General features: G+C 49.2%; 6 protein-coding genes across 6 annotated transcripts; 2 read left to right on the forward strand and 4 right to left on the reverse strand.

The window, feature by feature from the left end:
* Positions 1–1,105: 1,105 nt before the first annotated feature.
* On the reverse strand, positions 1,106–1,713 carry N7533_001388 (uncharacterized protein; the record flags this gene model as incomplete). Its single annotated transcript, XM_057098038.1, has 4 exons — positions 1,106–1,190; positions 1,251–1,339; positions 1,404–1,476; positions 1,559–1,713. The coding sequence occupies 4 exons, from the start codon at positions 1,711–1,713 to the stop codon at positions 1,106–1,108; spliced, it is 402 nt and encodes a 133-aa protein (XP_056963174.1).
* A 1,590-nt stretch (positions 1,714–3,303) lies between these two features.
* On the reverse strand, positions 3,304–4,518 carry N7533_001389 (uncharacterized protein; the record flags this gene model as incomplete). Its single annotated transcript, XM_057098039.1, has 1 exon — positions 3,304–4,518. The coding sequence occupies one exon, from the start codon at positions 4,516–4,518 to the stop codon at positions 3,304–3,306; it is 1,215 nt and encodes a 404-aa protein (XP_056963175.1).
* Positions 4,519–4,540: 22 nt separating this feature from the next.
* On the reverse strand, positions 4,541–5,326 carry N7533_001390 (uncharacterized protein; the record flags this gene model as incomplete). The annotated part of the gene is made up of 1 exon (XM_057098040.1): positions 4,541–5,326. One exon carries the CDS (start codon positions 5,324–5,326, stop codon positions 4,541–4,543), a length of 786 nt encoding a protein of 261 aa, XP_056963176.1.
* A 4,549-nt stretch (positions 5,327–9,875) lies between these two features.
* N7533_001391 (uncharacterized protein) lies at positions 9,876–13,610 on the reverse strand (the record flags this gene model as incomplete). The annotated part of the gene is made up of 2 exons (XM_057098041.1): positions 9,876–12,261; positions 12,325–13,610. The coding sequence occupies 2 exons, from the start codon at positions 13,608–13,610 to the stop codon at positions 9,876–9,878; spliced, it is 3,672 nt and encodes a 1,223-aa protein (XP_056963177.1).
* A 2,850-nt stretch (positions 13,611–16,460) lies between these two features.
* Positions 16,461–17,354, forward strand: N7533_001392 (uncharacterized protein; the record flags this gene model as incomplete). Its single annotated transcript, XM_057098042.1, has 2 exons — positions 16,461–17,047; positions 17,111–17,354. 2 exons carry the CDS (start codon positions 16,461–16,463, stop codon positions 17,352–17,354), a joined length of 831 nt encoding a protein of 276 aa, XP_056963178.1.
* Positions 17,355–21,525: 4,171 nt separating this feature from the next.
* On the forward strand, positions 21,526–22,794 carry N7533_001393 (uncharacterized protein; the record flags this gene model as incomplete). Its single annotated transcript, XM_057098043.1, has 2 exons — positions 21,526–21,741; positions 21,892–22,794. 2 exons carry the CDS (start codon positions 21,526–21,528, stop codon positions 22,792–22,794), a joined length of 1,119 nt encoding a protein of 372 aa, XP_056963179.1.
* Positions 22,795–23,031: the final 237 nt, after the last annotated feature.

Here is a 23,031-nt window from a genome sequence, read left to right on the forward strand (position 1 = left end):
TGCATGACACTCATCCACCCGTGCTAGTTCCCCCGATGAGATCGAAAATGTCACTACGTTTCAATTTTTTACATTTCCTGCGCGTTCTGCGTTCAACTGTCCCATGACATCCTGGAGAATGTGCAAACTTGACAGTCCCCGCACTCCCACGCCATCCATGGAGAGAAGGCAGAGCCCCTTGGAATCCCTAGGATAGAATCTCTAGGATCAGGTGGGGTTGTTTGATCCATGCCCATGATGGAGTATTCGACTTCATTAAAAAGAGATAGCTACCACCTGGGCAGATTATGCAGGAGGGGTACAAATTGTATTTCATGTAGCGCTTTCGCAACCGGGGGGGGGGGGCTGTGCTTAGACTCCCTGCCAGTGGCATAGAGATATCGTTAGCTGTGAATGGGATGTACCTGTCCGGCGCTTACATGCAGATTGACATGTTTAGCCCATTCACAGAATGAGGCGATATCCTCCTGGGCATACTAGTATGCCCTCTTGAAGGCCAGGCGAGAGGCCGCTGTCTTTTGGCTATATTTAGCAATTTAAGCGCCCACGTGGAATTTACCTAGGTACATGTAATGCCGTACTCCGACTGCCTCATATGAGTGGCAGCTATTACTAGTAGGTATGATCGGCGCTCGCAGTCCTACTTGGGAATAAACACCAATTGTCTTCGAATGGGAACATTCTGGAGATGATACCTAGGTAAGCACCAGGGATGCCGAGGAATCTTATTTGGTTGCAATTTATGGAAGAGAGGCGCCGCGAGCAGGACCTACAAAAAGCGTATGGTGATGTTAAAAGAAGGCTGTTTCAGGAATAGAGAGTCCATGTGAAGAATATAGGGATTCGGATGGCGCATGATTATAAACACATGAGCAAGATATCAAATTAACTTGAAGGAGCCAAAACAAGGGCTAGAATAGGAACTAAAATGTTTGGTACCGACTCCCAAGAAATCCCTCGAGGGACTCATATCTCGAAGTGAAATAGATTAATCCAAAGAGTGCGGTGTGCAAGAAAATCTGCCCCCGAGACCCATTGGGCGGATCTGGAAAACGCGAACGCCGTGAAGAAGAAAAGTATCGTCAAGAGTCATCGGCGGTCAAGTCTAGCACATCTCACAGCACTCGATGCACTCAGCACAGCACTCGCAACCCTCCTCACACACGAAGCAACAGCACAGAGTTGCAAGACTAGAAGAGACATATCAAATTAGTTATGCGCAACCTGGGAGATTAATTATTTAAACGTACCAGGCACCGAGGCAGCCCTGGCCACCACCACTTTTACCCTTGTTGTTGTCCTGCTGCTGGGGAGCGTATTGGGGACCAGGGGGAGGGCCCTGAGGAGGGTACTATAACATGACAATTAGCTAGCGGTCGAAACAAGATTTGGGGAAGGCCTACCTGAGGCTGCTGGTACTGCGGATAGCCGCCCTGGGGAGGACCCTGCTGGTAATATTCACCCTGGGGAGGGTAACTATCCAAGAATAATAATCAGCGCAATGTTCAACGCACTCATGGTCTCTCATATCGGTCTTATCGCCATCGCTCTGATTCACCGATGCGCCAGTCCTTGTTGATCGGAGAAGGAAACTTCGAGCAGATTGCGACAAAAGCGAGCGAAATGTGGTAGCAGAAGGGAGATGTAAGGTCGACTCACGCCTGCGGGGGGGTACTGGGGCTGCTGCTGGCCGTAATAACCTTGGGAAGCCATGGCGTCGGAGGAGGACCTATCAGATAAAGAAAGCGCATTAGGCAATGAAGCTTCAAAGAGAGAGAGAGTTGGCAACAAAAAGACCAAATCTGGACCAAAGGCGGGGACCAGACCGGGGTCGCGACAGGAGAACCGGCGCTGGGGGGAAACAAAGATCGGAGGGGCGTACCTGGTTGGGGTGTTTTGGTTGGTTGAAAGTGAGGAAAGGGGCTTGAAGTCGACAAGGATTCAGCTGAGTGAAGTAGGAGAGCCCAGTGAAGAAGGACGAAGATGAAGCTGGATGGGAGGAGGTAAGGTAAGAGGTGAAGAGGAGAAGAGGAGACGAAGTTTACCGAAGGCCGGGTAGCGTTGAATCGACTTGGGGGGGGAAGGTACGGAGTACGTAGTACCTTCTCTGTATTTACGCAGGGAAAGTACGGAAATCTGTTCGGCCCGGAATTGGCTTGGCAGGGCTGAACTGGTATTTTATATTTTATCTTTTGTATACAGACAAGATACTACATACCTGGGTAGCAATATACGAGGCATTTGCTGATTCTAGAATAGAATGGCTGTGCCTAACTACCCCCGAGATGGATGCCTAGATCCACCGATCCCTGGTTTTCCTCCCAAATATCCTACTAGTCCAATCTACAGGGCTACTAAGGATCACGGAGGACAGTACAGTAAATACAGTGTAACCCCAGCCACAACGCAGCCCTACAGTACAAGCCAACGCAGTCAGCCACACTAGTGTGGCTAATCTTATCCACTTGACCGGTTAAGATTCACATGATTGGTCTTCCCACCCGCCACCGTGTCACTATGTCCTCCACTTCTCCCCACTTCCTTCAGCATCCCACCACTCACACTATTTCCTGCTGCACGAACTACCCCCATTCGGTCGATCGTCCACGCTGGACCAGACCGCCTGTATTGCTGCTGCCTGTGGCTGCCCTGTGGCGGTACTCCGACTCTGCTGAACACTCCATCCAGTTTACCGCGAGTACGGTGTACTTACTACTAACTAATAGTAAGACTCCACTGCAAGGCTGTGTATCGTACAGTATTGTGGAGACTACGACCCTGTGCAACTGGTCTCGAAGAAATTGAAAATGTCATTAATTATTCATGATACATCATTAGTGGCTCATCATCATCGTGTCAGTACGCCAGCGCATCTCTCAACAAGCTCATTTGCAGCTCCCGGCCACTTCAATACCTCGGGATGGGAGATTCACAAAATACTTCCTGTCGTGAGAAGTAGCTGAGCGCGGCGCCAGATCCAAATGACCTGGAATGAAATGCGGGAAAAAAAAAGAAGCGGCAACCAAAATATAAACCCAAATCTCCATATCCATATCCATACCCATCCAACCAATGACCCAAATACGCTGCAGAACATGGGGTTCCTTCCAAGACCAACCAGACCAAACCAATTATCACGGACTCCTTTCCAATATCCTAAACCAGACAACCAATTCTCAAATCCAATCCAACCGATAATATGACCAGGAAAATAGAGTACACGAACCAGAACCAAGAAAAGCGGAAAAAGCAAATAAAGAAAAAAGGGAGAAAGGGAGGGGTGAATACAGCACTACGATCAGCTCACATGACATACGAATCATACTCAGACGACAGAGGCTGCGAGTCAAGATAAAACGGCGTATCAAGAGTCGCATCCAAGTCAAACGACGCGGAAACAGGATACGCCTCAAAGCCATGCATGAGCGCTGACTCCATGCCCACCGACGCATGCATATCCGCCTCGCCCAGCGATTTCGCAGCCATACCTCCCGCAACAGCGCGTTTCATCGCAGCCGCATCAGAAGTGAGATCGGGCGGCGGCAACGAAGCCGGATACCCCCCATCATCCGCAAATCCGTCGGGAAGCATATCACACGGAGTATTCTCATTGGCCTGTTCGACCGTCTCAACCATCCAGTGTTTGAGCACATCCATCGGCGGATGATTTCCACCGCCCTTACCACCGCGTTTCTCGCTGTCTTTGCCACGACCGCCGCGGCCGCGCTGGCATGGGTTGAAATGCGTGCGGCGAAGATGGGCTGCGGCGTTATAGTTTGCCCCGTACCGTTTACCGTTGCGGCAAGCTTTGCAGTTCGCGAGGAAACTTTTGTCGGGCGAGATATCTACGCAAACCCAGACCTTGCGGACGGGCGCGTGGACGCGGTCGATGTGTCGGCGCAGTTCGTGCTCGCCGTGGAAGCCCTCTGGTTGGTCGTTGCAGATATGGCAGTATGTCTTTATCCGGGGTGGGCGTTGGACCGAGGCTTTCGGGATGGCGGCGACTTCTTTGGCTGTGCCGTCGGTGGATGATATGCGGAGCATTCTGTGCGTGTTGCTGTCTCTGGGTTCTGGTTGGCTGTGTATACTGTCATGTGATTCTCGCTTGGGGGCGATGGGTCGAGCTGCATGGGCGACTTGTTCTTGGGTTCGGCGGATCGCGCGCGAGGGTGGCATGATTTCGTCCGAGTCGGAGCTCGAGCTTGAGAGCGAGGGTCTCATACCCGCCGATTTGGTGATGAATGCGGGTGGCACTGGTGGCCGGAAGGTAGTGGTGGGTGCAGAGGTGGAGAAGAGGGTGGAATTGGGGTAGGAGAATGGGTAAGAGGTGGTGGGATCTAAGTCAGGATAGAGGGATGAAGGGAAAGAGTCTTGATACGAGATACCAGAGGTGGCCGTGGGCACCCACTCCGGCGGGATGGAGTACGTCTGGTCCAAATCCGCCCGCGGTCCTGTCGAGTTGAACCGAAACATGTCAAAGCTGTCGATAATGGTATCGGTGGTTCCGCTCCGAGTCATTTCAACGGCCGTCGAGGAAGGATCAGCCGGGGGGGGATGCCTGTCCAGAGTGGTATACACCAGATGTTGCAGCTGCAGCTACCGGAGATGGGGTCGGTCCAGTCGATCCAGTCGCCAGCCCCAGAGACAGAGCGGATCTGTAGGGCTGGGGCTGGTTGTCGGGGTCATCCAAGTGCTTCGCATATTCGGACGGCGAATATTCATCGACATGATCGAGACGTTTCGTTTGGCCCGGTCCGAAGGATTGTCGCTTGCCCATAGTCACCCCAGCCGGCGGGTGCCGGTAAGAGACGGGGATCTGCTGGCTCTGCGAGCGCACCATGGGCGTGTGTCGATAGGAAGAGGAGCCTTGGCCTGTGTTCGAGAGCGGCGCACCCTGTCGGGGCGCATCCCGAGGGGACGATTGCGAAAGTGCGCGCCGCAGTTCATGGGTCACGGGGAGATCCGGGCTCTGCCAATTGTCAATCCTGGGCTGGCGATGGGAGGGAAGAAGTGCAGGAGAGGACGGGACAGTGGAGGAGTGGGAAGAGGAGGAGCAAGAGACCAAGGTCACACATACGGTGGCTCGTCGTTTTGCCTGCGGAGGGCCAGAACCAGGGAGTGTCCGCGGGGTGGCATCCTGTCGAGTCCGTTTGCCAGGTTTCCCAAGCGCAGCGTCTTCTTGGTCGACGGGGATGAACTGGCTGAGTTGTTGGCTCCAGAGCCTATTGCGCTCGGATTCCGGAAGGTGGGAGTGCCGAACCAAAAATGCATCGCGATACCCAGAGATGGCACTCTTGAATAGTTCCTCGTCGGCCTGGAGAGCCATGTCGCGAGGATTGGGAGGGGCCTCTGGTCGTTGGTGGGACTGTTTATCAGTAATGCAAAGGATGGGGTTGGAACCGGGGTAAAGGTAGTATCTATATGCATGGTCAGTGCATGAGAACTGCCAACGAGCTTCTGCGCTCTGCACTGGAAATTTGGCACAACCTACGATGATGGTCTTGAAACCGATCTTATCGAGATGCGACGATAGATCGGCGGGTCGATAAGATGAACAAGACGATGGAGGCGGAGCGCGGGTTAAAAGAGATGGATCATGGATCTCAGGCTAGTCAGAATTATATCACAGCACATATAGATGGGCCGGATTGGGCAGCATGAGGAGGAAAGGAAAAAAAGAAGAAGAAGATGGGAAGGATTGATGCAAAAGTCCCGGGAGGAATTCCCCAAGCACCGGGCCCCTAAGGACGTTCTTAGGATCTCCACACTACTATACGAAGAAGGGTTTCTATCGAAGACCAAGACGGCATTGGGGACGTCAATCATCGAGTGGGCCAGAGGTCTGGACCCCGGGGGCACTGCCTACCAATACGATCTGACCATCACGGGAGACCAGTGGCTCCATCTTCCAGGTGGCTCATTCTGCATTTTGTCCTGTCCTGATGGGTGGTGTCTGTACGGACTACTCTGTAACCATTTCCGCACTCGGGGGGATGTGACAGGACCGTTCGCTGACTATTCCCTGATTCTGTATGCATTCTGTGCGACTGGTTGGTCGATGTGAAGCTGCAGCTCGGGCGGTGACGGGGACAAAACAGTTCAAAGTGAGGCAGCGAACCGGATCGCCCCGAGGACAACCCGGCTGGTGTGTTTGAGTGCGTTTGATGTGTTTGGCGGCGCAGACGAATTACAGGAGCCCCTGAGCTGCGGCGTTGAGACTTGAGACTTCTACGATGCAGCCCCCAAAGCGCCTACTGCGGGAGCCCTCCATCGCCTACCACAGTTATGGCCATGCCCCCATGTCAAGTATTCCCATGCCTCCCCTGGTCCCAAGAAGTTTGCTCTGGCTCTCCATGACTGTTTGTGGCTTTCTGGAGTGGCCGATGGGGCTGACGGAGTTCACACCCACCATCTCGTGGAGCACAACCCCCCCCCAGTGTTCCCACCGTCTCTTCGAATGCCACGTCGTCCTGCAGCTGGTCCATCAGTCGGGCCCTGCAGGTGACGAGGGTGCCCTGCGCCCAACTGCCCGGGCAAAGAACTGTTGTCCGTGGCTATGGGAAATGTCTCCAGCACCGCGGGACAGGCCTGCACGAGGGACGATGGTCCGCCTTAGATACATAGCCTAAGTACTCCGTTACTCCGTACTCCGTACATACATGCAACACGGAGACTGCGCGTGCTGATCTGTATAATCGATGGTCTCTATCTTTGTGCCTTGACCAGACCACACTTCCACACAATAGTGCGAAACGCTAACACCGCCTATGTGACCGAGAGGCCCGCCGGTCTCAATTTCAGGGGGTTTGGGCCCGGACGATCGCGCACTAGTGACAGTCCAATGGAGTGACGAACACATAGTCTCCATTCTCCACGATGACGGTGATTCCATCGTGGTTACCATGAGCACATCCACTGTGGGATCCTTTCTTTCATTTCCAAGTTGGGTCCATGTCGCAACTTTGCAGAAAATACTTTTTCGAGAACGCGATTGCCGCTGCGTTTCACCGAGGCTGCCAAAGCGGCTCTTCATAGGCGGCGGAAGAGCGAAAAGCCTCGCGACGGATCGACGCAGTTTCAACTCAACCACAGTGATCACGTCGATCCTCCAGAAGTGGAGCGGTAAGCATCCCCAGGACCGAATAAGGGTGACTGTTATCTGTCAATTTTGATGTGTCATGTTCGGGCAGCTCTCGTGCGCTTTTGTTCCATCCCGAGTCAGCGAGGCAGCTCGATCCCTCGCAACGGTGATCAGTACAGATTATGGGGGAGAGAGTTTCAGCTTGACATTTCGAATCGGACATTCATACTGTTTTGACCTCCCCGGGTGAAGACTGAACACGGCTGATTTCGTCATTGAGCGCCGAAGAGACACGATGTATCCATTCAGTGAAGGTGGAATACCGAGCGAGGTTACTATTGGTGGTATGGTGGCTATGGTGGCATGTCTTTCCAGCCAGTTGTCTTAGTATGCGCTGCTGCGAGGGGACACGCTTATCTGAGCATGGGATGTTTGTCAGCCTCTTGGCTTTCGAGGCTGAGTATAGGCAAGTTCTACGGGGACGGAGGACGGAGGACAGAGTACCTCAATGACTGCCGGGTAAATTCAAGTCATCAAGGTTTTTTTCTTAGTGCCTCTCGGCCCAAATGTTAAGCCCAGGCTAGTCTGGAAGTCACGCCGCGGAGCTCTCCTGCCTACTATATCCCTAACTACCACGCCATCTCCCACTCGCTAAGTCTCAGCTCACCATATCACAACATGATATAACCTACCCAACCCTCCATCCCACACGCACAAACACACGCACGACCGGCAAGATTCAGGCCGCGAGAGCCTAATCCTTGCCTCTTGCTTGCGACGCGCATTGGATTTCCTCCCGCAAGGCCTCAATCGATCTCGAACAATGTCTATTATTATCTGCAAGTCGGTCAAGGTGAGGCCAGGTAATCCAAGCATCTAGACCCAAACCTAGGTGAAAGTAAGTCCAAGACCAGTCCGCGGGCTCTCTCTACATCGAGGCGCAGCCTGTCATATCACGGGTCCATGCACAAACATTCCGACTGGGCCATAGACGCATATCGCGTTGCAATAGGAGCCCTTGGAACTAGATCTACCTGGGCTTAATCTCGGGGGACCTGGTCATTGTGCTTGGCCTGCTGGGCGGATTTTCAAGTCTGCTACTCCTGCATGGTCATGGGTTGGAGGCCGTGCGACTTGATCGCGTGGGGTTTGCCGCGTAGATTGTCGCTTGCATGCCCAGGTGTAGGAATAGCGCTTTGCCTTGATTTCTCCTTTCTCACTTTTCCCATTGGATGCCTTTTCCAAGTCTTACTTTGCGTAGTCTGATAGTGACTCACAGATCTAGTGAACATATTCTTTGGCATTGTAAAACTTTTGCTATTCGGGCAAGTTAAAGCGGACATCGGTAACATCAAAACTTGGAAGAGATGTGCCTGGACAGTCGAGTGGTGGGTCGTGCCTACCCACAGAAAACGGATTCGTTGATCCATCGAGAAGTTGTGGCGTTTCAACAAAGAAGTACCCTCGCAGAGGGTTCGAGGAACTTCAAGTTGAAGTCCTTTGTCTATTTTGTCGATATCCAACCATAGAATAAAATGTCCAGATATCTCCAGTTTGCAACTTCTATCCTCATCTTCCAAGGTTGTAACAACTGCAGAACTACTATTACTAGTATAAAATAGCTTGGATTATCCACATTTCAGATCCTTTCAAGGTTTCTCTTGGAACCTGTTCTGATGCCAGGTGTTTCACGTGGCGTGTGCGTTATTATTTACTAGGAGGTGCTTGAGCCCCTAAATAACAACTTCAAAGCCAGTTATGGGGAAAGAAATTTACCCAAGTACCTGATAACTCCAAGTTCGATGTGCCATTGAAGCTTGTGATTCACTTACTGAATTCATGAATATGAATTGTGAAAGGGAAGAAACTAAAATACCCTTTTTACCCCCGTACTACTGGTAGGAGCACTGGCGAGGAACATCCTCGGATTCACAGTATACCAAAATAATCGAGGACAATTATTGCTCCATTGCTCTAAATTTTTAGCACGATACCTTCTCGAGATCACATCATTTCTTACTATAGCCCTCCTCGTTATCGGCTTGACCAAGTTGAGGCGCGTCGTGGCCATTTGGCGGGATTGCAGAAAGCAGGCCGAGTAGTTGGGGCTCGCTCTCGGAATGGGAATGAAAAAGGAGAACGTAGAACGGATTGCATTTTCAGTAAATAATTTTCAAATTTCAAACACGCGTAGAAAGATCAATCTATTTCAGTTTTCCTGAAAGTGCCCAGGTGGGGTGAATATCAGTGAACTCTGGACAACCAATTTTGTAAGTCTAAGAGACGAATGCAAAATTGATTCAAGTTATTCAGTCATGTTCAATTTCCAACCCCATGATCATGTTTTTGAAGAAAGACCCCTTACCCGTCAGCACTTCTACTGTGACGCATCATGAGATAGCTGGAAGAGGCCTGAAGAAGGCCCTGAGGTCCATAGAGCTCTACGGGTTCGCCTTATGATACCCCACTTTCCAGCGCAAGACATGAAAACTAAATCTCTTGCAGAGGCTTTACAGAGCTGCTCTTCCAAGTTGGATAAAAACGTCTATACTAGTACCATCATCTCTTTCAAGTTCCTTACATGACATTCATAGCCGACAACATAGGTATATGCTGAAATTTGTCGCCCAAACTAACCAAAATAAATTTAACAATACTCCAGGTCTACCTATAAATAGTTACTAGTTAGTACCTAGTACTAGTGACGTAGTGATCAGTTTGAAACTTGAAACTGGCAACGAAAGAGTGGAGGGCGTGTACCCAGGTGTGTCCCACTTTTGTACCCCGTGAAGGACTAATCTAAAACTCCATCGTTCCCCTTCCGAAACATGTAATGACCGTCCTGCAAACAACGTCCCTCGAGTTCATAACACGTGATACAAACATCAAAATCACCCCCATCGCAAATGTTGCATCGGTAGTAGACAGTGTCCTTGCTTATATCCAAGGTGCAGGAATCACAACATCTTCTTATAGGGTGATTGGGTGCTGACCATTCATCAAAATTCTCATCAAATATCGGTATGCCTCGGATTTTGGAATGGTCCGCCAACAATTCCTGAACATCTGGGTTCCCCATCCTTTTAGCCCACCAAGACACGGACCGTCCAAAACAATCACGAGAGTCACAAGTGACGCTTCCCGTAGCCAGTAACATCTTGACTATCTCCGTATGGCCGTGTCGCACAGCTACTGATAGCGGCGTTAATCCATAATGGTCTTTCCGGTCCGGGTCAACATCATCAGCAGTGAGAATCGCGCCCACAAAAGTCGCATATCCGTACCAGGCTGCATAAAAGAATGGACCTCGACCACAATTGTCCTTCACATCAAGCCCAACCTTATTTATCCAGAGCGAAGGTTTGTTGATAACAGGGTAGCCGCCTATCACCATTCGTACCAGTGATGTGCGCCCATTTTTGGAATCTTTGAAATCAAGGTCAGCTCCTCCCTCCACCAGCTTTTGGACTAATATTTTGTGTCCATTTTTTAATGCAGCCTCGAGCGCATTGCCATAAAAACCCCCTTGGGCGTTAATGTTCGCACCTTTATCCAACATCATCTGCAGCAATATCGCATTGCCAGTTGCCGATGCGGCCTGGAGTGCATTGCCATAAGCACCACATTGGGCGTTAATGTTGGCACCTTTATCAAGTAGCATTTGTACCACTTTTTCATCAGCATTGAATGCCGCGGCCTGAAGTATATTGCCATAAACCCCACCTTGGGCATGGATGTTGGCACCCTTGTCAAGTAGTAGCTGCACTGCACTTCTGTGGCCTCTGGCTAATGCAGCCTGAAGTGCATTACCATGATTCCCACCTTGTGCGTTGATATTAGCACCTTTATCCAACAGCATCTGCAGCAATACTATCTTGCCAGTCACCGATGCGGCCTGGAGTGCATTGCCAGAATGACCAGCTTGGGTGTTGACGTTGGCACCCTTATCAAGTAGTAGTTGTACCACCTCTTCATCACAATGGATTACTGCGGTCTGAAGTGCACTACCATAATAACCACCTTGGGCGTTGGTATTAGCACCTTTATCAAGTAGCAGTTGTACCACCCTTTTGTGATTTCTCACTAATGCAGCCTGGAGTGCACTATGATATTGCCCACCTCGGATGTTGATATAAGCATGTTTATCAAGGAGCAGTTTCACCACCTTTTCGTGACCATTGGCTGATGCGGCCTGGAGTGAATTACCATAAACACCACCTTGGGCATTGATATTGGCACCTTTATCAAGTAGCAGTTTTACCACCTTTTCATGGCCATTGGCTGATGCGGCCTGGAGTGCATTGCCGCAAAATCCGAGATGAGTATTTATTGCATCCGATGCCTTCCTAGTATCTTCGATATCACATTTCAGGAGGCTGTGAATAACGAATTCCAATCCCAAAAGTGCTGCGTAATACAGAGACTCTGCGATAGCGGACTCGGGGCCGGTGTAGAGCCGATTCTTTTTTTTCATATTTAATGTTTGGTCCATATCATGTAACTTTATCCATGTCACAAAGGCCGCTCTATTCTCTGCCAAAAGCTCCAGAACTAGTGGCTCGACGTCAGCTTGCCCTTCCTCAGAACCCGCATAATGATCAAACCAATGCCTAGCTGCGAAATGGGCGAAATGGAGGCTTGTATTTGCCACATCAAATATCCCGGCCGAGAGAGATGGCTCCAGGAGATACACCAAGCATATGTGGGCTATTTCCTTATTCGCGGGGGCACTTTGCATGGCAAAAGACTTGGAGCCTTGCTGTAGAATGCGCTCTGATTGAAGATACTCCTGAACAGAGAAATGTGCTATACGAGCAATCAAAGTCTGTTCCTTCTTGGCTGAGGCATCTTTTGTGACCACGACCTCAACAAGACCAAGACAAATGTCGACAAGATCATGCTGCTCGTACGAGCGACCATCACGATCAAGCCGCGGTGGCTCATTTAGTAGATCAACGGCGTGAGCATCGATCAACTCATATATCGTGAGAGGGCGGGCGGAGAAGCATAGTAGAGTCAAGACCCGGTGAACATCGTCCACATATTCATGAGGTATACTGCAAAGAATCCGCTCGTATGTTTCATCGAGATCACGGGGCAGGCTGCGCAGACATTCGTCGAGCTGGTTCCGGTTTCGCACTCGCCGGAATGCGTTGAACTGGCATTCAACGTATCTGAACCTATATTTTATCTTAATCAGATTTAGGTCATCATGTTGTAGTCTCTCATCCTTAAATACTTACACTCCTTGTGCACCTGCCGTTAACCTTTCCTTGATCTCAGTGTGGCGGACTTTCCATTTCTGTAGCTTCCGGTCGTTCTCGAGCTGATGGGAGACAAAGCTTTCTATGTCCTCGTCGACTTCTGAGTTTCGAAGCAAAATATTTTGAACAGGCAAAGGGTTCAAAGATTCCCGGATATCCAACTGATTACGACTTGTCACTAGAAAGTGAAGACCGGGTATTGACCATCCGCGTATCGCTTCTATCGCTCTTAGAACGCCTTCTCTTTTCAAGTCCCGTGGGCTCTCATCTAGAGCATCGATCAAAATATAAGCGTTACTGAATTCTTTGAGCTGGTGTTGTAGCAAGTCAAGTAGCACATTGACTGGGGGCGATCCAGAACGATATAATTCCTGTAGTTGCTCTAGATCTCTCTCTCCATCTCGCCCGAGCTGTCCTGATAATTGCAGAAGTAATGTGCGTAACATGCCGTTGTCGTCTTGTTTCTGTTCATCGCTAAATGAGAAGTAGAAAAACGCAATTCCTACTGCACCATCCTTCTGCTGCATATGATGAAAGGAATACTGAATTGCTGTGGAGCAGAGAACTGATTTTCCACATCCCGCAAAACCATTCAGCCATAAAAAAGAGTTCTCCTCTTTTAACCAATCTTGAAATTTATGGCCATTAACGAACCAGAGACCAGTGCTTGGATGGCATTTAGCGCAGTTCGCGTTATGGTTCAGAAATGCATCCGGCGCCTTAAGCCAGGAACGAATTGCGAAAGAGACTTGGCTAGCATTTATTCGCTCAACAATCGACTTGATGTCCGATATGTCATGTTGAATCATAGTATGGCTCTTCAGCTGCAGAATACTCATCGCAAATGACAGATTCTCACGTATGACACCGACGTCTTCTTCGAGTTGAGACAGGGTTCCTTTCCGAAAGGGATAGGCTGCACGGCGCCCGACAGTTTTAACGCGGTCCTTGAAACCAGCGGCCGAGTCTTTGTGGAAGCGGTCACATTCGTTTTGGAGGTCGGTAATAACTTCCGCACATTTTTGCACTGCCTTGTCGACTTCCCGGAGTAAATCTTTGGTGTCGGGCCGCGAGCGGCGTTCCTCGACTGCGACATCAAGTGCTCTAAAAAGAGCCTGAAGATTCTCGATATTGTGAGTTATCTTTGCGACATCGGCGTCTTGGTGCTTGTATGCTGTGTAGAAATTGACTAAGGATTGGGTGACCTGAATTCCAAGTGAAAGTAGCCCGGCAATGCCTGAGGCAACAGAGAGCGGATCAACCATAATGAGCGATATTTCGTGATGCCAGGAAAATTTTGGGGTCCGTCGGTTGATGAATTACATGTAGCAGAGGCCTGAGGCATGGTGTTCAGCCTCATCAGGCAAAAGAACAGCTGCAGTGATACCCAAAGCGTGGCTGAGTTGAGGCTGGAGCGTGGAGTTGGAGTAACGATCATTCCAAGGTTTGTATAACACTGATCTACCACGTGGCTCAGCTTCACAACAAATCAATAGCATTGTATTTGAAATTTAACCTACTACACTAATACCAGGCTATATCTAGCCTTAGGTTTCATCTATCTCTATTTCGATGCTGTTACCATCTAAATGTCTAACTTCGACTGGTAGGCGTCACGGTGCTGATGCCGAGTTTTATCACAGAGCTCTTCAAGTTGGGAGAGCGCGTTTGAAGCTTCAAGAAATTGTGTTCAAGCCACACGTCTTGCACTACTTGCTAGATGTGTCAAAAGAAAAATAAGGCTTGACGCTTAGGTGGCGATGGCGATCGTGGTATCAGTACCTTTGTTGCGACCTGCAGTGGGACGGAGGGCAGAGAAGGTGAAAACAGTAGATAAAGAATGATAGAGCACCTGTCTATGTTTCTTTTCCACTCCGAACAGGGGCTGAAGGTTAGCAATAAGAAACTGCTCGACAGAAATTTGAAAGGAGTTGCCTTGAATCAAAGAAGAGCATTCAAGTTATTCCTTGACTCCCCAGAGCGTATATAGCTGTCCTCATTACTAGTCTCTCAGAAATGGGATCTAGAGAATATTTCACAATTCCCCTCTTAGAGCCAAGAAATGGGGGGTTGTACTAGTATTATCAAAGTTGTTGGCATATTCAAAGGTTCATAAAAGACCTCCAGCTTCCGAACAATAGTCTTCATGATGCTATGAACACTCATAGTATTCCTGACGGAATGTATTCAGATCGGAGAAACTGTGGATCATTCACACCTGGGTACTGATCAAGCTCGTACCCAATGATGCAGGTGAGGTGACTGTTCCGCCCGGTCTGCCCTCCCAGTGTGTATGGTTCTCACATTCATCATTTGTTGGGACTTTCGCTACAGCTGCCCGCCACTTGGTCATGCGTATTTCACCCTGCATAGTATTTCACCTCAATACGCTACCCTACATAATTTACCATGCACCACATATCCACAGAGTACCCCGGGTCGGTATTTACAACGACTGATTAGCTACCTCCCCACGCGAGAGGTGAAATCCCGTGACGGTATTCAGCCCTCTGTATTGGCGTACACCCAATCAAAAAATCTATCTTTTATGCGTTCATGCAAGCCAGCAAACTACTGATGTATTGCCCATCGTATATGTCAGAGGGTGATAAACCGGCGTTTCAACACGTCAGCTTGCAGAGTTTTGACCCCAACGTGAGCCAATGGGCAGGCCCAAGAGAGAGGCTTGAAACGAGAGTGGAAATGTCTGGTTTTGAAGCTCTGAAATAGTCCCATCCTATTCCAAAAAGCTGCAATTGAAGATTTAGCGTGCTCAAGTTGCTGACAGCTTGAAGTTCATGAAGCCGCTCATGTTTCCGCCTTTTCATCGGGAATCAGGCCCATGAAAGAGTAGTGAAAAGCAGTTGGTTGTAACTAACAAAGGACTCGGAAGTCATGGAAAGTGAGATACTAGTATCAGTTGAGCCGTGTGATACATGTTCTCTTTCGGACTCACAATGCGTTGGATGGAATTGCTCAAGCCCTGTAGTCGTGGGAAGAAAAATCATCGATTGAAAATGGAATCGGCTTGCCTCGGTATATTCTTGTGCTACATGAGTATCCAGTGAAACATGTTCGAGAAATTATAACTCTAAAATATAATTTAATCTGAGTCCCTCGGAGTGGGGAAGTTAGACCCAAGCGGCACCTTGCCGGGAATACCGAATAAGCACAGGGTCAGCCAAGGAGGGCTCTTCTGTACAGGCGTGGGAACCGTATCGTCAGAGAGTCCGAACCAAACCCGTCAGGAAATGCTACGCTTTCAAGGATCTAGACCCCATTCCACGGCATTATGTGTGGAGGTGGACCTGAATCTCATTAGATTTCAAGCAAAGGATCCACAACAAAGCTTGCAAATGTGCACTACCAGAGTTCTGTAGAGAAGTGGATTTCCTGCTTGTCACGGTGGAGCTTTCCGAATTACACCTCTTCAAATAATCTCGATATTTGAATGAGAGAAGACATAACCCAAGCTTGGAAGTCATAGATGCTCACATCAACGAAGGAATCGTGGAAGCTGTCTGATCGACCATATCTTCGGACAGAGTTGAAGGGTACTGGTAACGCGCGGGTATTGAAGGATATCTCATTGTGAACGATTCAAAATGACAATCTCAATCGAAGTGGATGCCACCTTAAAGCAGCGACCGCAAGGGCAAAGGGTTTCGATTCCCTCGGATCACCCGCCTGGGGAGGGAGAGGGGGGGTAAAATGTCTAGGGAAAAAATCCACAAGGTGCAACCAGCGGTGATCCCCACTGGCAGCAGAAATCGCCTGGGCAAGGTAGTGGAGTCGGTTGTTGGTGAAGGAAGGGTATATAAGATGGACCGGAGATATTGTCACAAAAGAAAACCAAAACATTGTTCATCTGAACGCTGACTGGCACCTGGACTTGAAAATCTTGTAGCCGGGAGATTTTTAATTGTACTTTACCGTTAAAAAGGATTAGACGAGGTGGCTCAGGCCCTGCAGTACCTGGGCAGCTCAGGAACGGTGACGGTGCCGGTGCCGCGTGCCTTTTCCTTCTTTCCCCTTCATCCAGCACCCCCCAGATAGCCCCCCCAGTCCCAACGGATCTACTCCCCATTATTTGACGAAGCCCTTCAACTCGAACAATGGCTTTTCAGAACTTTGGTGAAATTGACCCTCGTGGTGGTCAAAATCAGGATTCCGCCGACGGTGTTGGATTGCCAAAACGAGCGGCACCGGCCAGCCGTCTTCCTGTCTACCACGCCGCTGCCGCATCTCCTCCACCTCGTCCACCTCCTCCTATGTATCAGACACATGGAGCTCAGTCATACGGGACGCAAGTTTATGGGATGCAGCCGAGTTGGAGTATGGTGGTACCGACGGGGGAGGTGAATGGATCGGGGTTCATGCAGAGCCGTTTCTCAGTTGAACATGACACATCGACAGGATTCAATGGCAGTGTGTTTCCCCAGATGCCTTTTTCACAGGCCCTCAATTTCAACCCTCGTGCCATCAGTGGCGGAGGGCTCGGTCGAGGAATGGGAGACGCTACCACCGACCAGCCAGACATCGCACTCGCCAACAGCAACAGCAACAGCAACAACAACAACAACAACAACAACAACAACAACGCCGGTGTCGTAATGTATGGGATGGACGGGGTGTCTGAAGGGAACTGTTTGCAGCCAGAGGGAGAGTTAGCAGCACTGGTATCTCCACAGATGCTTGAGCAGTGAGTTTGCGTCCAGGGCCGTCATCGCAGTTTCCAGGAGATTCTTAGGCTAATGGCGCATAGTGTCATTCCTCCATTGCCTGTGTCACAAGCCCTTAATTACAACCCCTATGTCATCAGTGACGGAGGGCTTGACCAAGAAATAGGACACGCTACCACCTACCAGCCAGACGTCACGCTCGCCCATGGCAATAGCGGTGTCGTAATGTATAGGATAAGCGGGGTGCCTCAGGAGAGCAACTTGCAGCCTCAGGCGGATGAGGAGCTAGTAGCAACACCAGCATCTCCACAGATGCTTGAGCAGTGAGTTTGCGTTCAGGGTCATCACCACAGTTCCCAGGGGATTCCCGGACTAACAGTGCACAGTGTTCGCGCCCCCGGTCCCTGGCTATGCGGTTGGGGATCCTGTGACTCACGGGGTCCCTTCACTCAAAAGAGCAGCCTTTGGAGACATATCCAGATCAAACACATTCCCCACGACTGGTATTTTTGCGTTCTCTGCGGGGGTAGGTTCAAGCGCAGGGACAAAGCGATGGAGCACATACGTGCCGGTCATGAACTAAACCATGGTGCCTGAGCTGGCACATATAAATCCAAAATTGTTTGCGTCTGCGTCTGATTTCTCAAATGTTGTGTGTAAAACCGGGAGTGTGGTTAGGATGGACAAAACTTGGTTTGACTGTGACTTTATTAAAATTGCCTAAACATGTTTGTATTCAAAAATTTCACCGAAGACGTTTGATGATAGATCGATTGGGAAGACAATGTCGTTTGAGATCTCGTTGAGGTCCATTCATTCATGGTTATCTGACAAGCGAGGGAGCCTGCCCAGGTGCCTATAATGGTAGACCGTCTGATTTCGTCCAATTAGTCCTTGGTGTGCTGTGCTTTACCGTTCGTTTCCTCGTGCTGGATATATAATAAAATCATAGCCTTGCAGGTGAGCAACGATAGATATGAGGAAATAGAGGGGATGAATAGAAGCATTCCATTTTGGCGTCACATTATATGGTGGAGTAGAGAGAGATTTGAACGTGAGATGAATGAAGAAATTTTGTTCAGCCGAATCACTTTCACAAACGATAGTTGCATGTTGATGGTTCAACATCCAATACACTGACTTCGAAACGTATGAAAATAAGAACCAAGATAAGTATGACACTAGGAAAGATATTAGTTTCTTCAACTGTTTGAGATCATTGTTCAGTGATTTCTTTTGGCTGGGTCATAGAGAAGTTGAACAGCAGACATTCTCATGACACTCTTCGCTCGCCGAAAATGTTATGAACAGATGGTCGGGTGAAATCGAGATATTTGAGCAGCTTAGCCCAGCCCAGCTGGGCGGCCTGTGCGGACCCACCTGCTTATGAGTGGCTTGATGCCTGCAGCTAGAGAAGACATTTCCGATGCCGCGGGCTTTGCTCATTGGCGAGCTCACAACAATCATTGCGGCAAGGTTTCCAATTTATGACAAAGGACCGCAATTTCTGCAGCCAGGGGGTCGCGTGAAGCACACAGAATGATCCATACCAATTTGGGGATTTGCCAGCGCAAGGCAGACTCGGGCGAGGCAGACCGCTACGCCTTTTGCGGCAGCGGAGTTAAAGGTGCTTTGTTCGCCACGGAAGCACCCCAGGGGTGCAAGTATTGCCTAAGTCTAGTCTGTATCGGATATGGGTGAGACCACAAAGTTCCCAGAAATATGATCGCCTAACCTCCTTATCCACGCTGAGTTTGGTCCCGAAACAGGAGCCCTGAACTATCCCGGGTCTTGAATTCGATATGTCCAATAAATGAAGAAATCGGTTTGCGGCCTGAATGAAGCGTGCGAAGTTTTTCAGTCATCTTGCTGAAATAAAATTTCCAGGAAGCCTTGACCGCACCGTGGGGGTTCTTCATTGGACACGTAACCCTGCACAGCCTACTTCAAAACCATCATTATACCCGAGCATGTTCATTTACATGCCTGAAGGTACACTAATGGCCGCCTCTACAAAGAAAACCCCTATTTTCAACCCAAAAGTCATCGATTATCTGTGTCATATGGTGCAAATTTCCGCTGGAATAGAGGCTAACGGAAATCCATGAATTTGCGCTGGAATACAGACTCGGAGTACAGTATAAGTAGGTCAGAGGCTTTTTCGCCCCCTGTCACTCAGATATGGGGACAAATAACACACTATTGCCACCCTTTGGCGCTGTCTTTCGTCTCGATCCGGCTCGAAGCGGAGAATAAGTCCCTTCGCGTCCTTCCAAGACGCAAGACCTTCAACATCCCTACCAGTTCGCCATCCAATTGTTATGACCAGTGTTTTCGGGATCAATGACAATGTCGAAAACGGCTCGCTTATTTCCTGCAATTCATCGTGAAACTTGAAGCTTTATAATATTTCTCAACTCAAGTGTTCATGTCTCGAAAATGGCCTTGTGCTCTGATCTCTTACTCAGAGCATAGCTAGGCTTCATTCAGGCAAGTGCTTAAGAACCTGACCTATGGGACGCTTCTGTTGATTCTATGTCGAATCTACTTGAAATTACAGTGGGCCCATAATTTTCATCTAGGCCATAAGACTACAATGATAAGCAAGCATGAAAATCCATACCACCTGGGCAGTATTGAAGCATAGCTCTCCAGTCTGTTTTATATGGATAAGAGCTGCATTCCAAGGTTGTATGTGATGGACTTGAAGACAACTTGAAACCTTGGAATTCTGTGCTTTATTTCGGTGACCATGATTCATGGATGGTGAAAAATACTAGTATACTATACAAGGTTCCTTGAACATTCAAATGGTATGCAACACCTTGAAAATCTCAACATCCACTGACACTGGGAGGGATTCTAGTTGGGAACTTGAACCATACTAGTATATAGAGTGGCCTCAAAAAAGAAATCTTCAAGTTAAAGTGTTAGCCATTGCAATTTCGAATCGACCATTTAGGGTTGTATGCGTCATTAAATTCTACCACTACCAGAAGTACACAATTAATCTAATTCCATACATAAATAACGCTCGGATCAGGCGTCTCGACTCCACACGAGAAGCTCCAATCAGATCCCCAAGTCTATTGAAGGACAGTGATCGGTCTCCATGCGCTCACAGTGATAACGGGAATCTTTCAAACGGACACTAATAGGAGCAGGTATCATTAGCAGTTCCATGCTGGTAGATACCTAGATGGGTACTACTAGTGGTAGTAGAGCAAGTCGAATACTTTGGCAACGATGGGGTTTAATTTTTCACGCGTCCCCTGCCAGTGGCACTTGACCCCCGGAAGAGGCAAGCTGGCGCGGAATTAGACGTCCGCAATCCAACTTGAAATATCGCTGTTCAAAATATCATGATGTGTCCAGAGTGGTGCAGCACATAGTATATGACACTAAGCCATTTAGATCAAATATCGTTTGTTATATCGGAAAAAGAGGACCTGAAACTAGCCATGGATTCTCCAGAATCATCAAAATGTTCAAATTCCAATGTTTAGATCAGATGTCCTGAAAAGGGAGCCATGCCGTGTTTATCTTTATCCATATAAATCGAGAGTTCGGACCAACCTGAAGCGGCCACAGAGATTCAAGATTGTCGCGATTTCAAGTTCCAACCTTGGAAGCCCTCTAGGGCTGGAAGTTCAACTGGAATTGAAACTGAGGGAAAGCTCCGAGCTCTCATATATAAACTACCTAATGTGTCTCGAACGGGATAATTAAACCATGGAACTTGAAGACATCTAGTCTCCTCCAGTTCAAAGTTTATGATATCGGGAAAATTGCACAACAGTCCCACATTCGCCATTGGGAGAGGGTGGACTATAAAAACCCAAACTTCAAGCCGTCCTTTCGTTGTACTTTTTGCTGTTCTTCAATCAGAGAGAGATTTCCAGCGTTATGCATTATACGAAACCCTACCACAGTGGATCATAAAGACGATCGCACCCACCGAGTCGATATAGTATGGCTGATCTTTAAGTGCTGTGAGGGTGAGCAGGGAGCTCTTCAAAAATGAATATTTGCAACCACGTGGGTTGAACGAATCCAAACCAGAAAATTTCATTGCGGTCACTCTTCATAGTAGATAGTCCAGCTCGTAGTCCCATCCAACCCGAGTGTCAACCTTGGAATTTCAAGGCAATCCAGGGTCGCGGGGACGGCTGACGTCAAAATCGCCACGCTGGGGCATCCGCCAGTACTGCATATGGGAATGATTTTTTTGAACCACGGGGGGGGTATGTGTTCAGAAAGAGCTTGAATGAGTATATTTTGAGTATAGGAAATATTGCGTAGGTGGAATCAAAGAGGAAAACAGAAAAGAAGAGTCAAAGTAAAGCCGCAAGTAAACACGTGACCGGCCACGTCATAACCAAACAACGGTGAAGCCATTCTTCTTCTCCAATTAATCATTCAGATATTGTTACTGTCACTGTTCCTCTTCCTTGTGGAGTCTTGAGCCTCTCTCCAGCTCGTTCTGCTGTTCATCAAAATGTCCGACTCAACCCTTTACCTTTACACCTCCCTCACTGCGGGCTCGTCGCACATCGTCACCGCGACTGCCCGCGTTGAGACCATTCTCAAGGCCAACAAGCTCCCCTTTCGAGCCATTGATGTCGCAACAGACGAAGCCGCCCGCAAACTCTGGGGTCGTCGCTCCAAGGGCAAGAAACTTCCCGGGCTAGTCAAATATGGAGATATTGTCGGAGTATGCTACCCCTCGCGTCCTCCAATCCCACCCCCCCCTGGACCCCTGCATGCCCCTCTCCCCTCCACATTTCCCTCTCTGCCCCTCATCTTCAAATTTTTTTGACAGGGCAGCACTTAACCTATACGAACACAAACTAATTCCTCTCAGGACCTAGAAGAAGTCGAAGAATGGAACGAATTCGGCGAACTGCGCATGGTGGTAAACAGCGTCCAAGACATGGGCGGTATGCCCGCAACAAGCAACCCAACCCCAACCACCATGACCGAACCCGAGCCCAAGACCCCCAAACCCTCCACAATCAAGATCCAAAGCCCACCCGCAAAGGAAGAAAAGAAGGACGAAATGGCCGTCCTAGCCCTCCGCCAAGCTAGCCAGGAAGCCGCCTCGCAGGCAAAGACCAAGGCTGACGAGAAGAAAACACCCAAGGAACCGACAGCTACGTCACTCACCAAAGCGCACCGAGGCTCCGTCGCGGCAGAACTCCCCGATACCGCGCCCGACTCGCCCAAGGGCCTGAAGAGACCTACCATGGTGGTTCCGGAAGATGCAGCTATGTCGTCGGCGAACTTCCATGTCGGGAATGCGGAGATGTTGGGCCTTGTGCAGCATCATCGTGGCTCGATTATTTCTGCTAATGATGAGCGCGACCAGGATAAAGTTGTCAAGGAGATTCGGCAGTCTATCTCGGGTGATCACCAACCTGGTGATGTGCAGGCGCTGCGGGAGGAGGCAGCCCTGAAGCAGCATTCGGAGGTCCCAATTTTTGAAGAGAAGCCAGCTGTTGAGGAGAATCCAGCTGTTGAGGAGAATCCAGCTGTTGAGGAGAAGCCAGCTGTTGAGGAGAAGCCAGCTGTTGAGAGTGATAAGTCCAAGGAGGTAGAGGAGGTAGAGGAGAAGGAAAAGGCACAAGATGAGGGAAAGAAGGAGGATGCCCAAAAGGAGGATGTCAAGGAGAACGTCAAGGAGGACGTCAAGGAGGACAAGGAAGAGGACAAGGATGCTTCCGAGGATGCGTCCAAGACCGAAGCCCCGTCTGCTAGCAAGGAGTAAGTAAGGTGATACCATTTACGACTGATGAAACTGTACATGAGGCAATGTACCATTTGCATACCATTAGTGAGATACCAATTTGAGAATCCTGGCGATCGCTCAATTCAGTCTCAGTTGTAGGATCTAGTCAACCGTTGCATTGCATTGCATTGCTCATCGTAGCTCATGATTACAATCACATAGATCCCAGTCCAGCACAGTAAAAGTAAATAAATGGAAAAAAAAAAGACCGAACCG

Source organism: Penicillium manginii (assembly GCF_028828005.1).
Source record: "Penicillium manginii strain IBT 31320 chromosome Unknown utg000002l:1.0-5564898.0:1.0-5567710.0, whole genome shotgun sequence".
Lineage (NCBI taxonomy): Eukaryota > Fungi > Ascomycota > Eurotiomycetes > Eurotiales > Aspergillaceae > Penicillium > Penicillium manginii.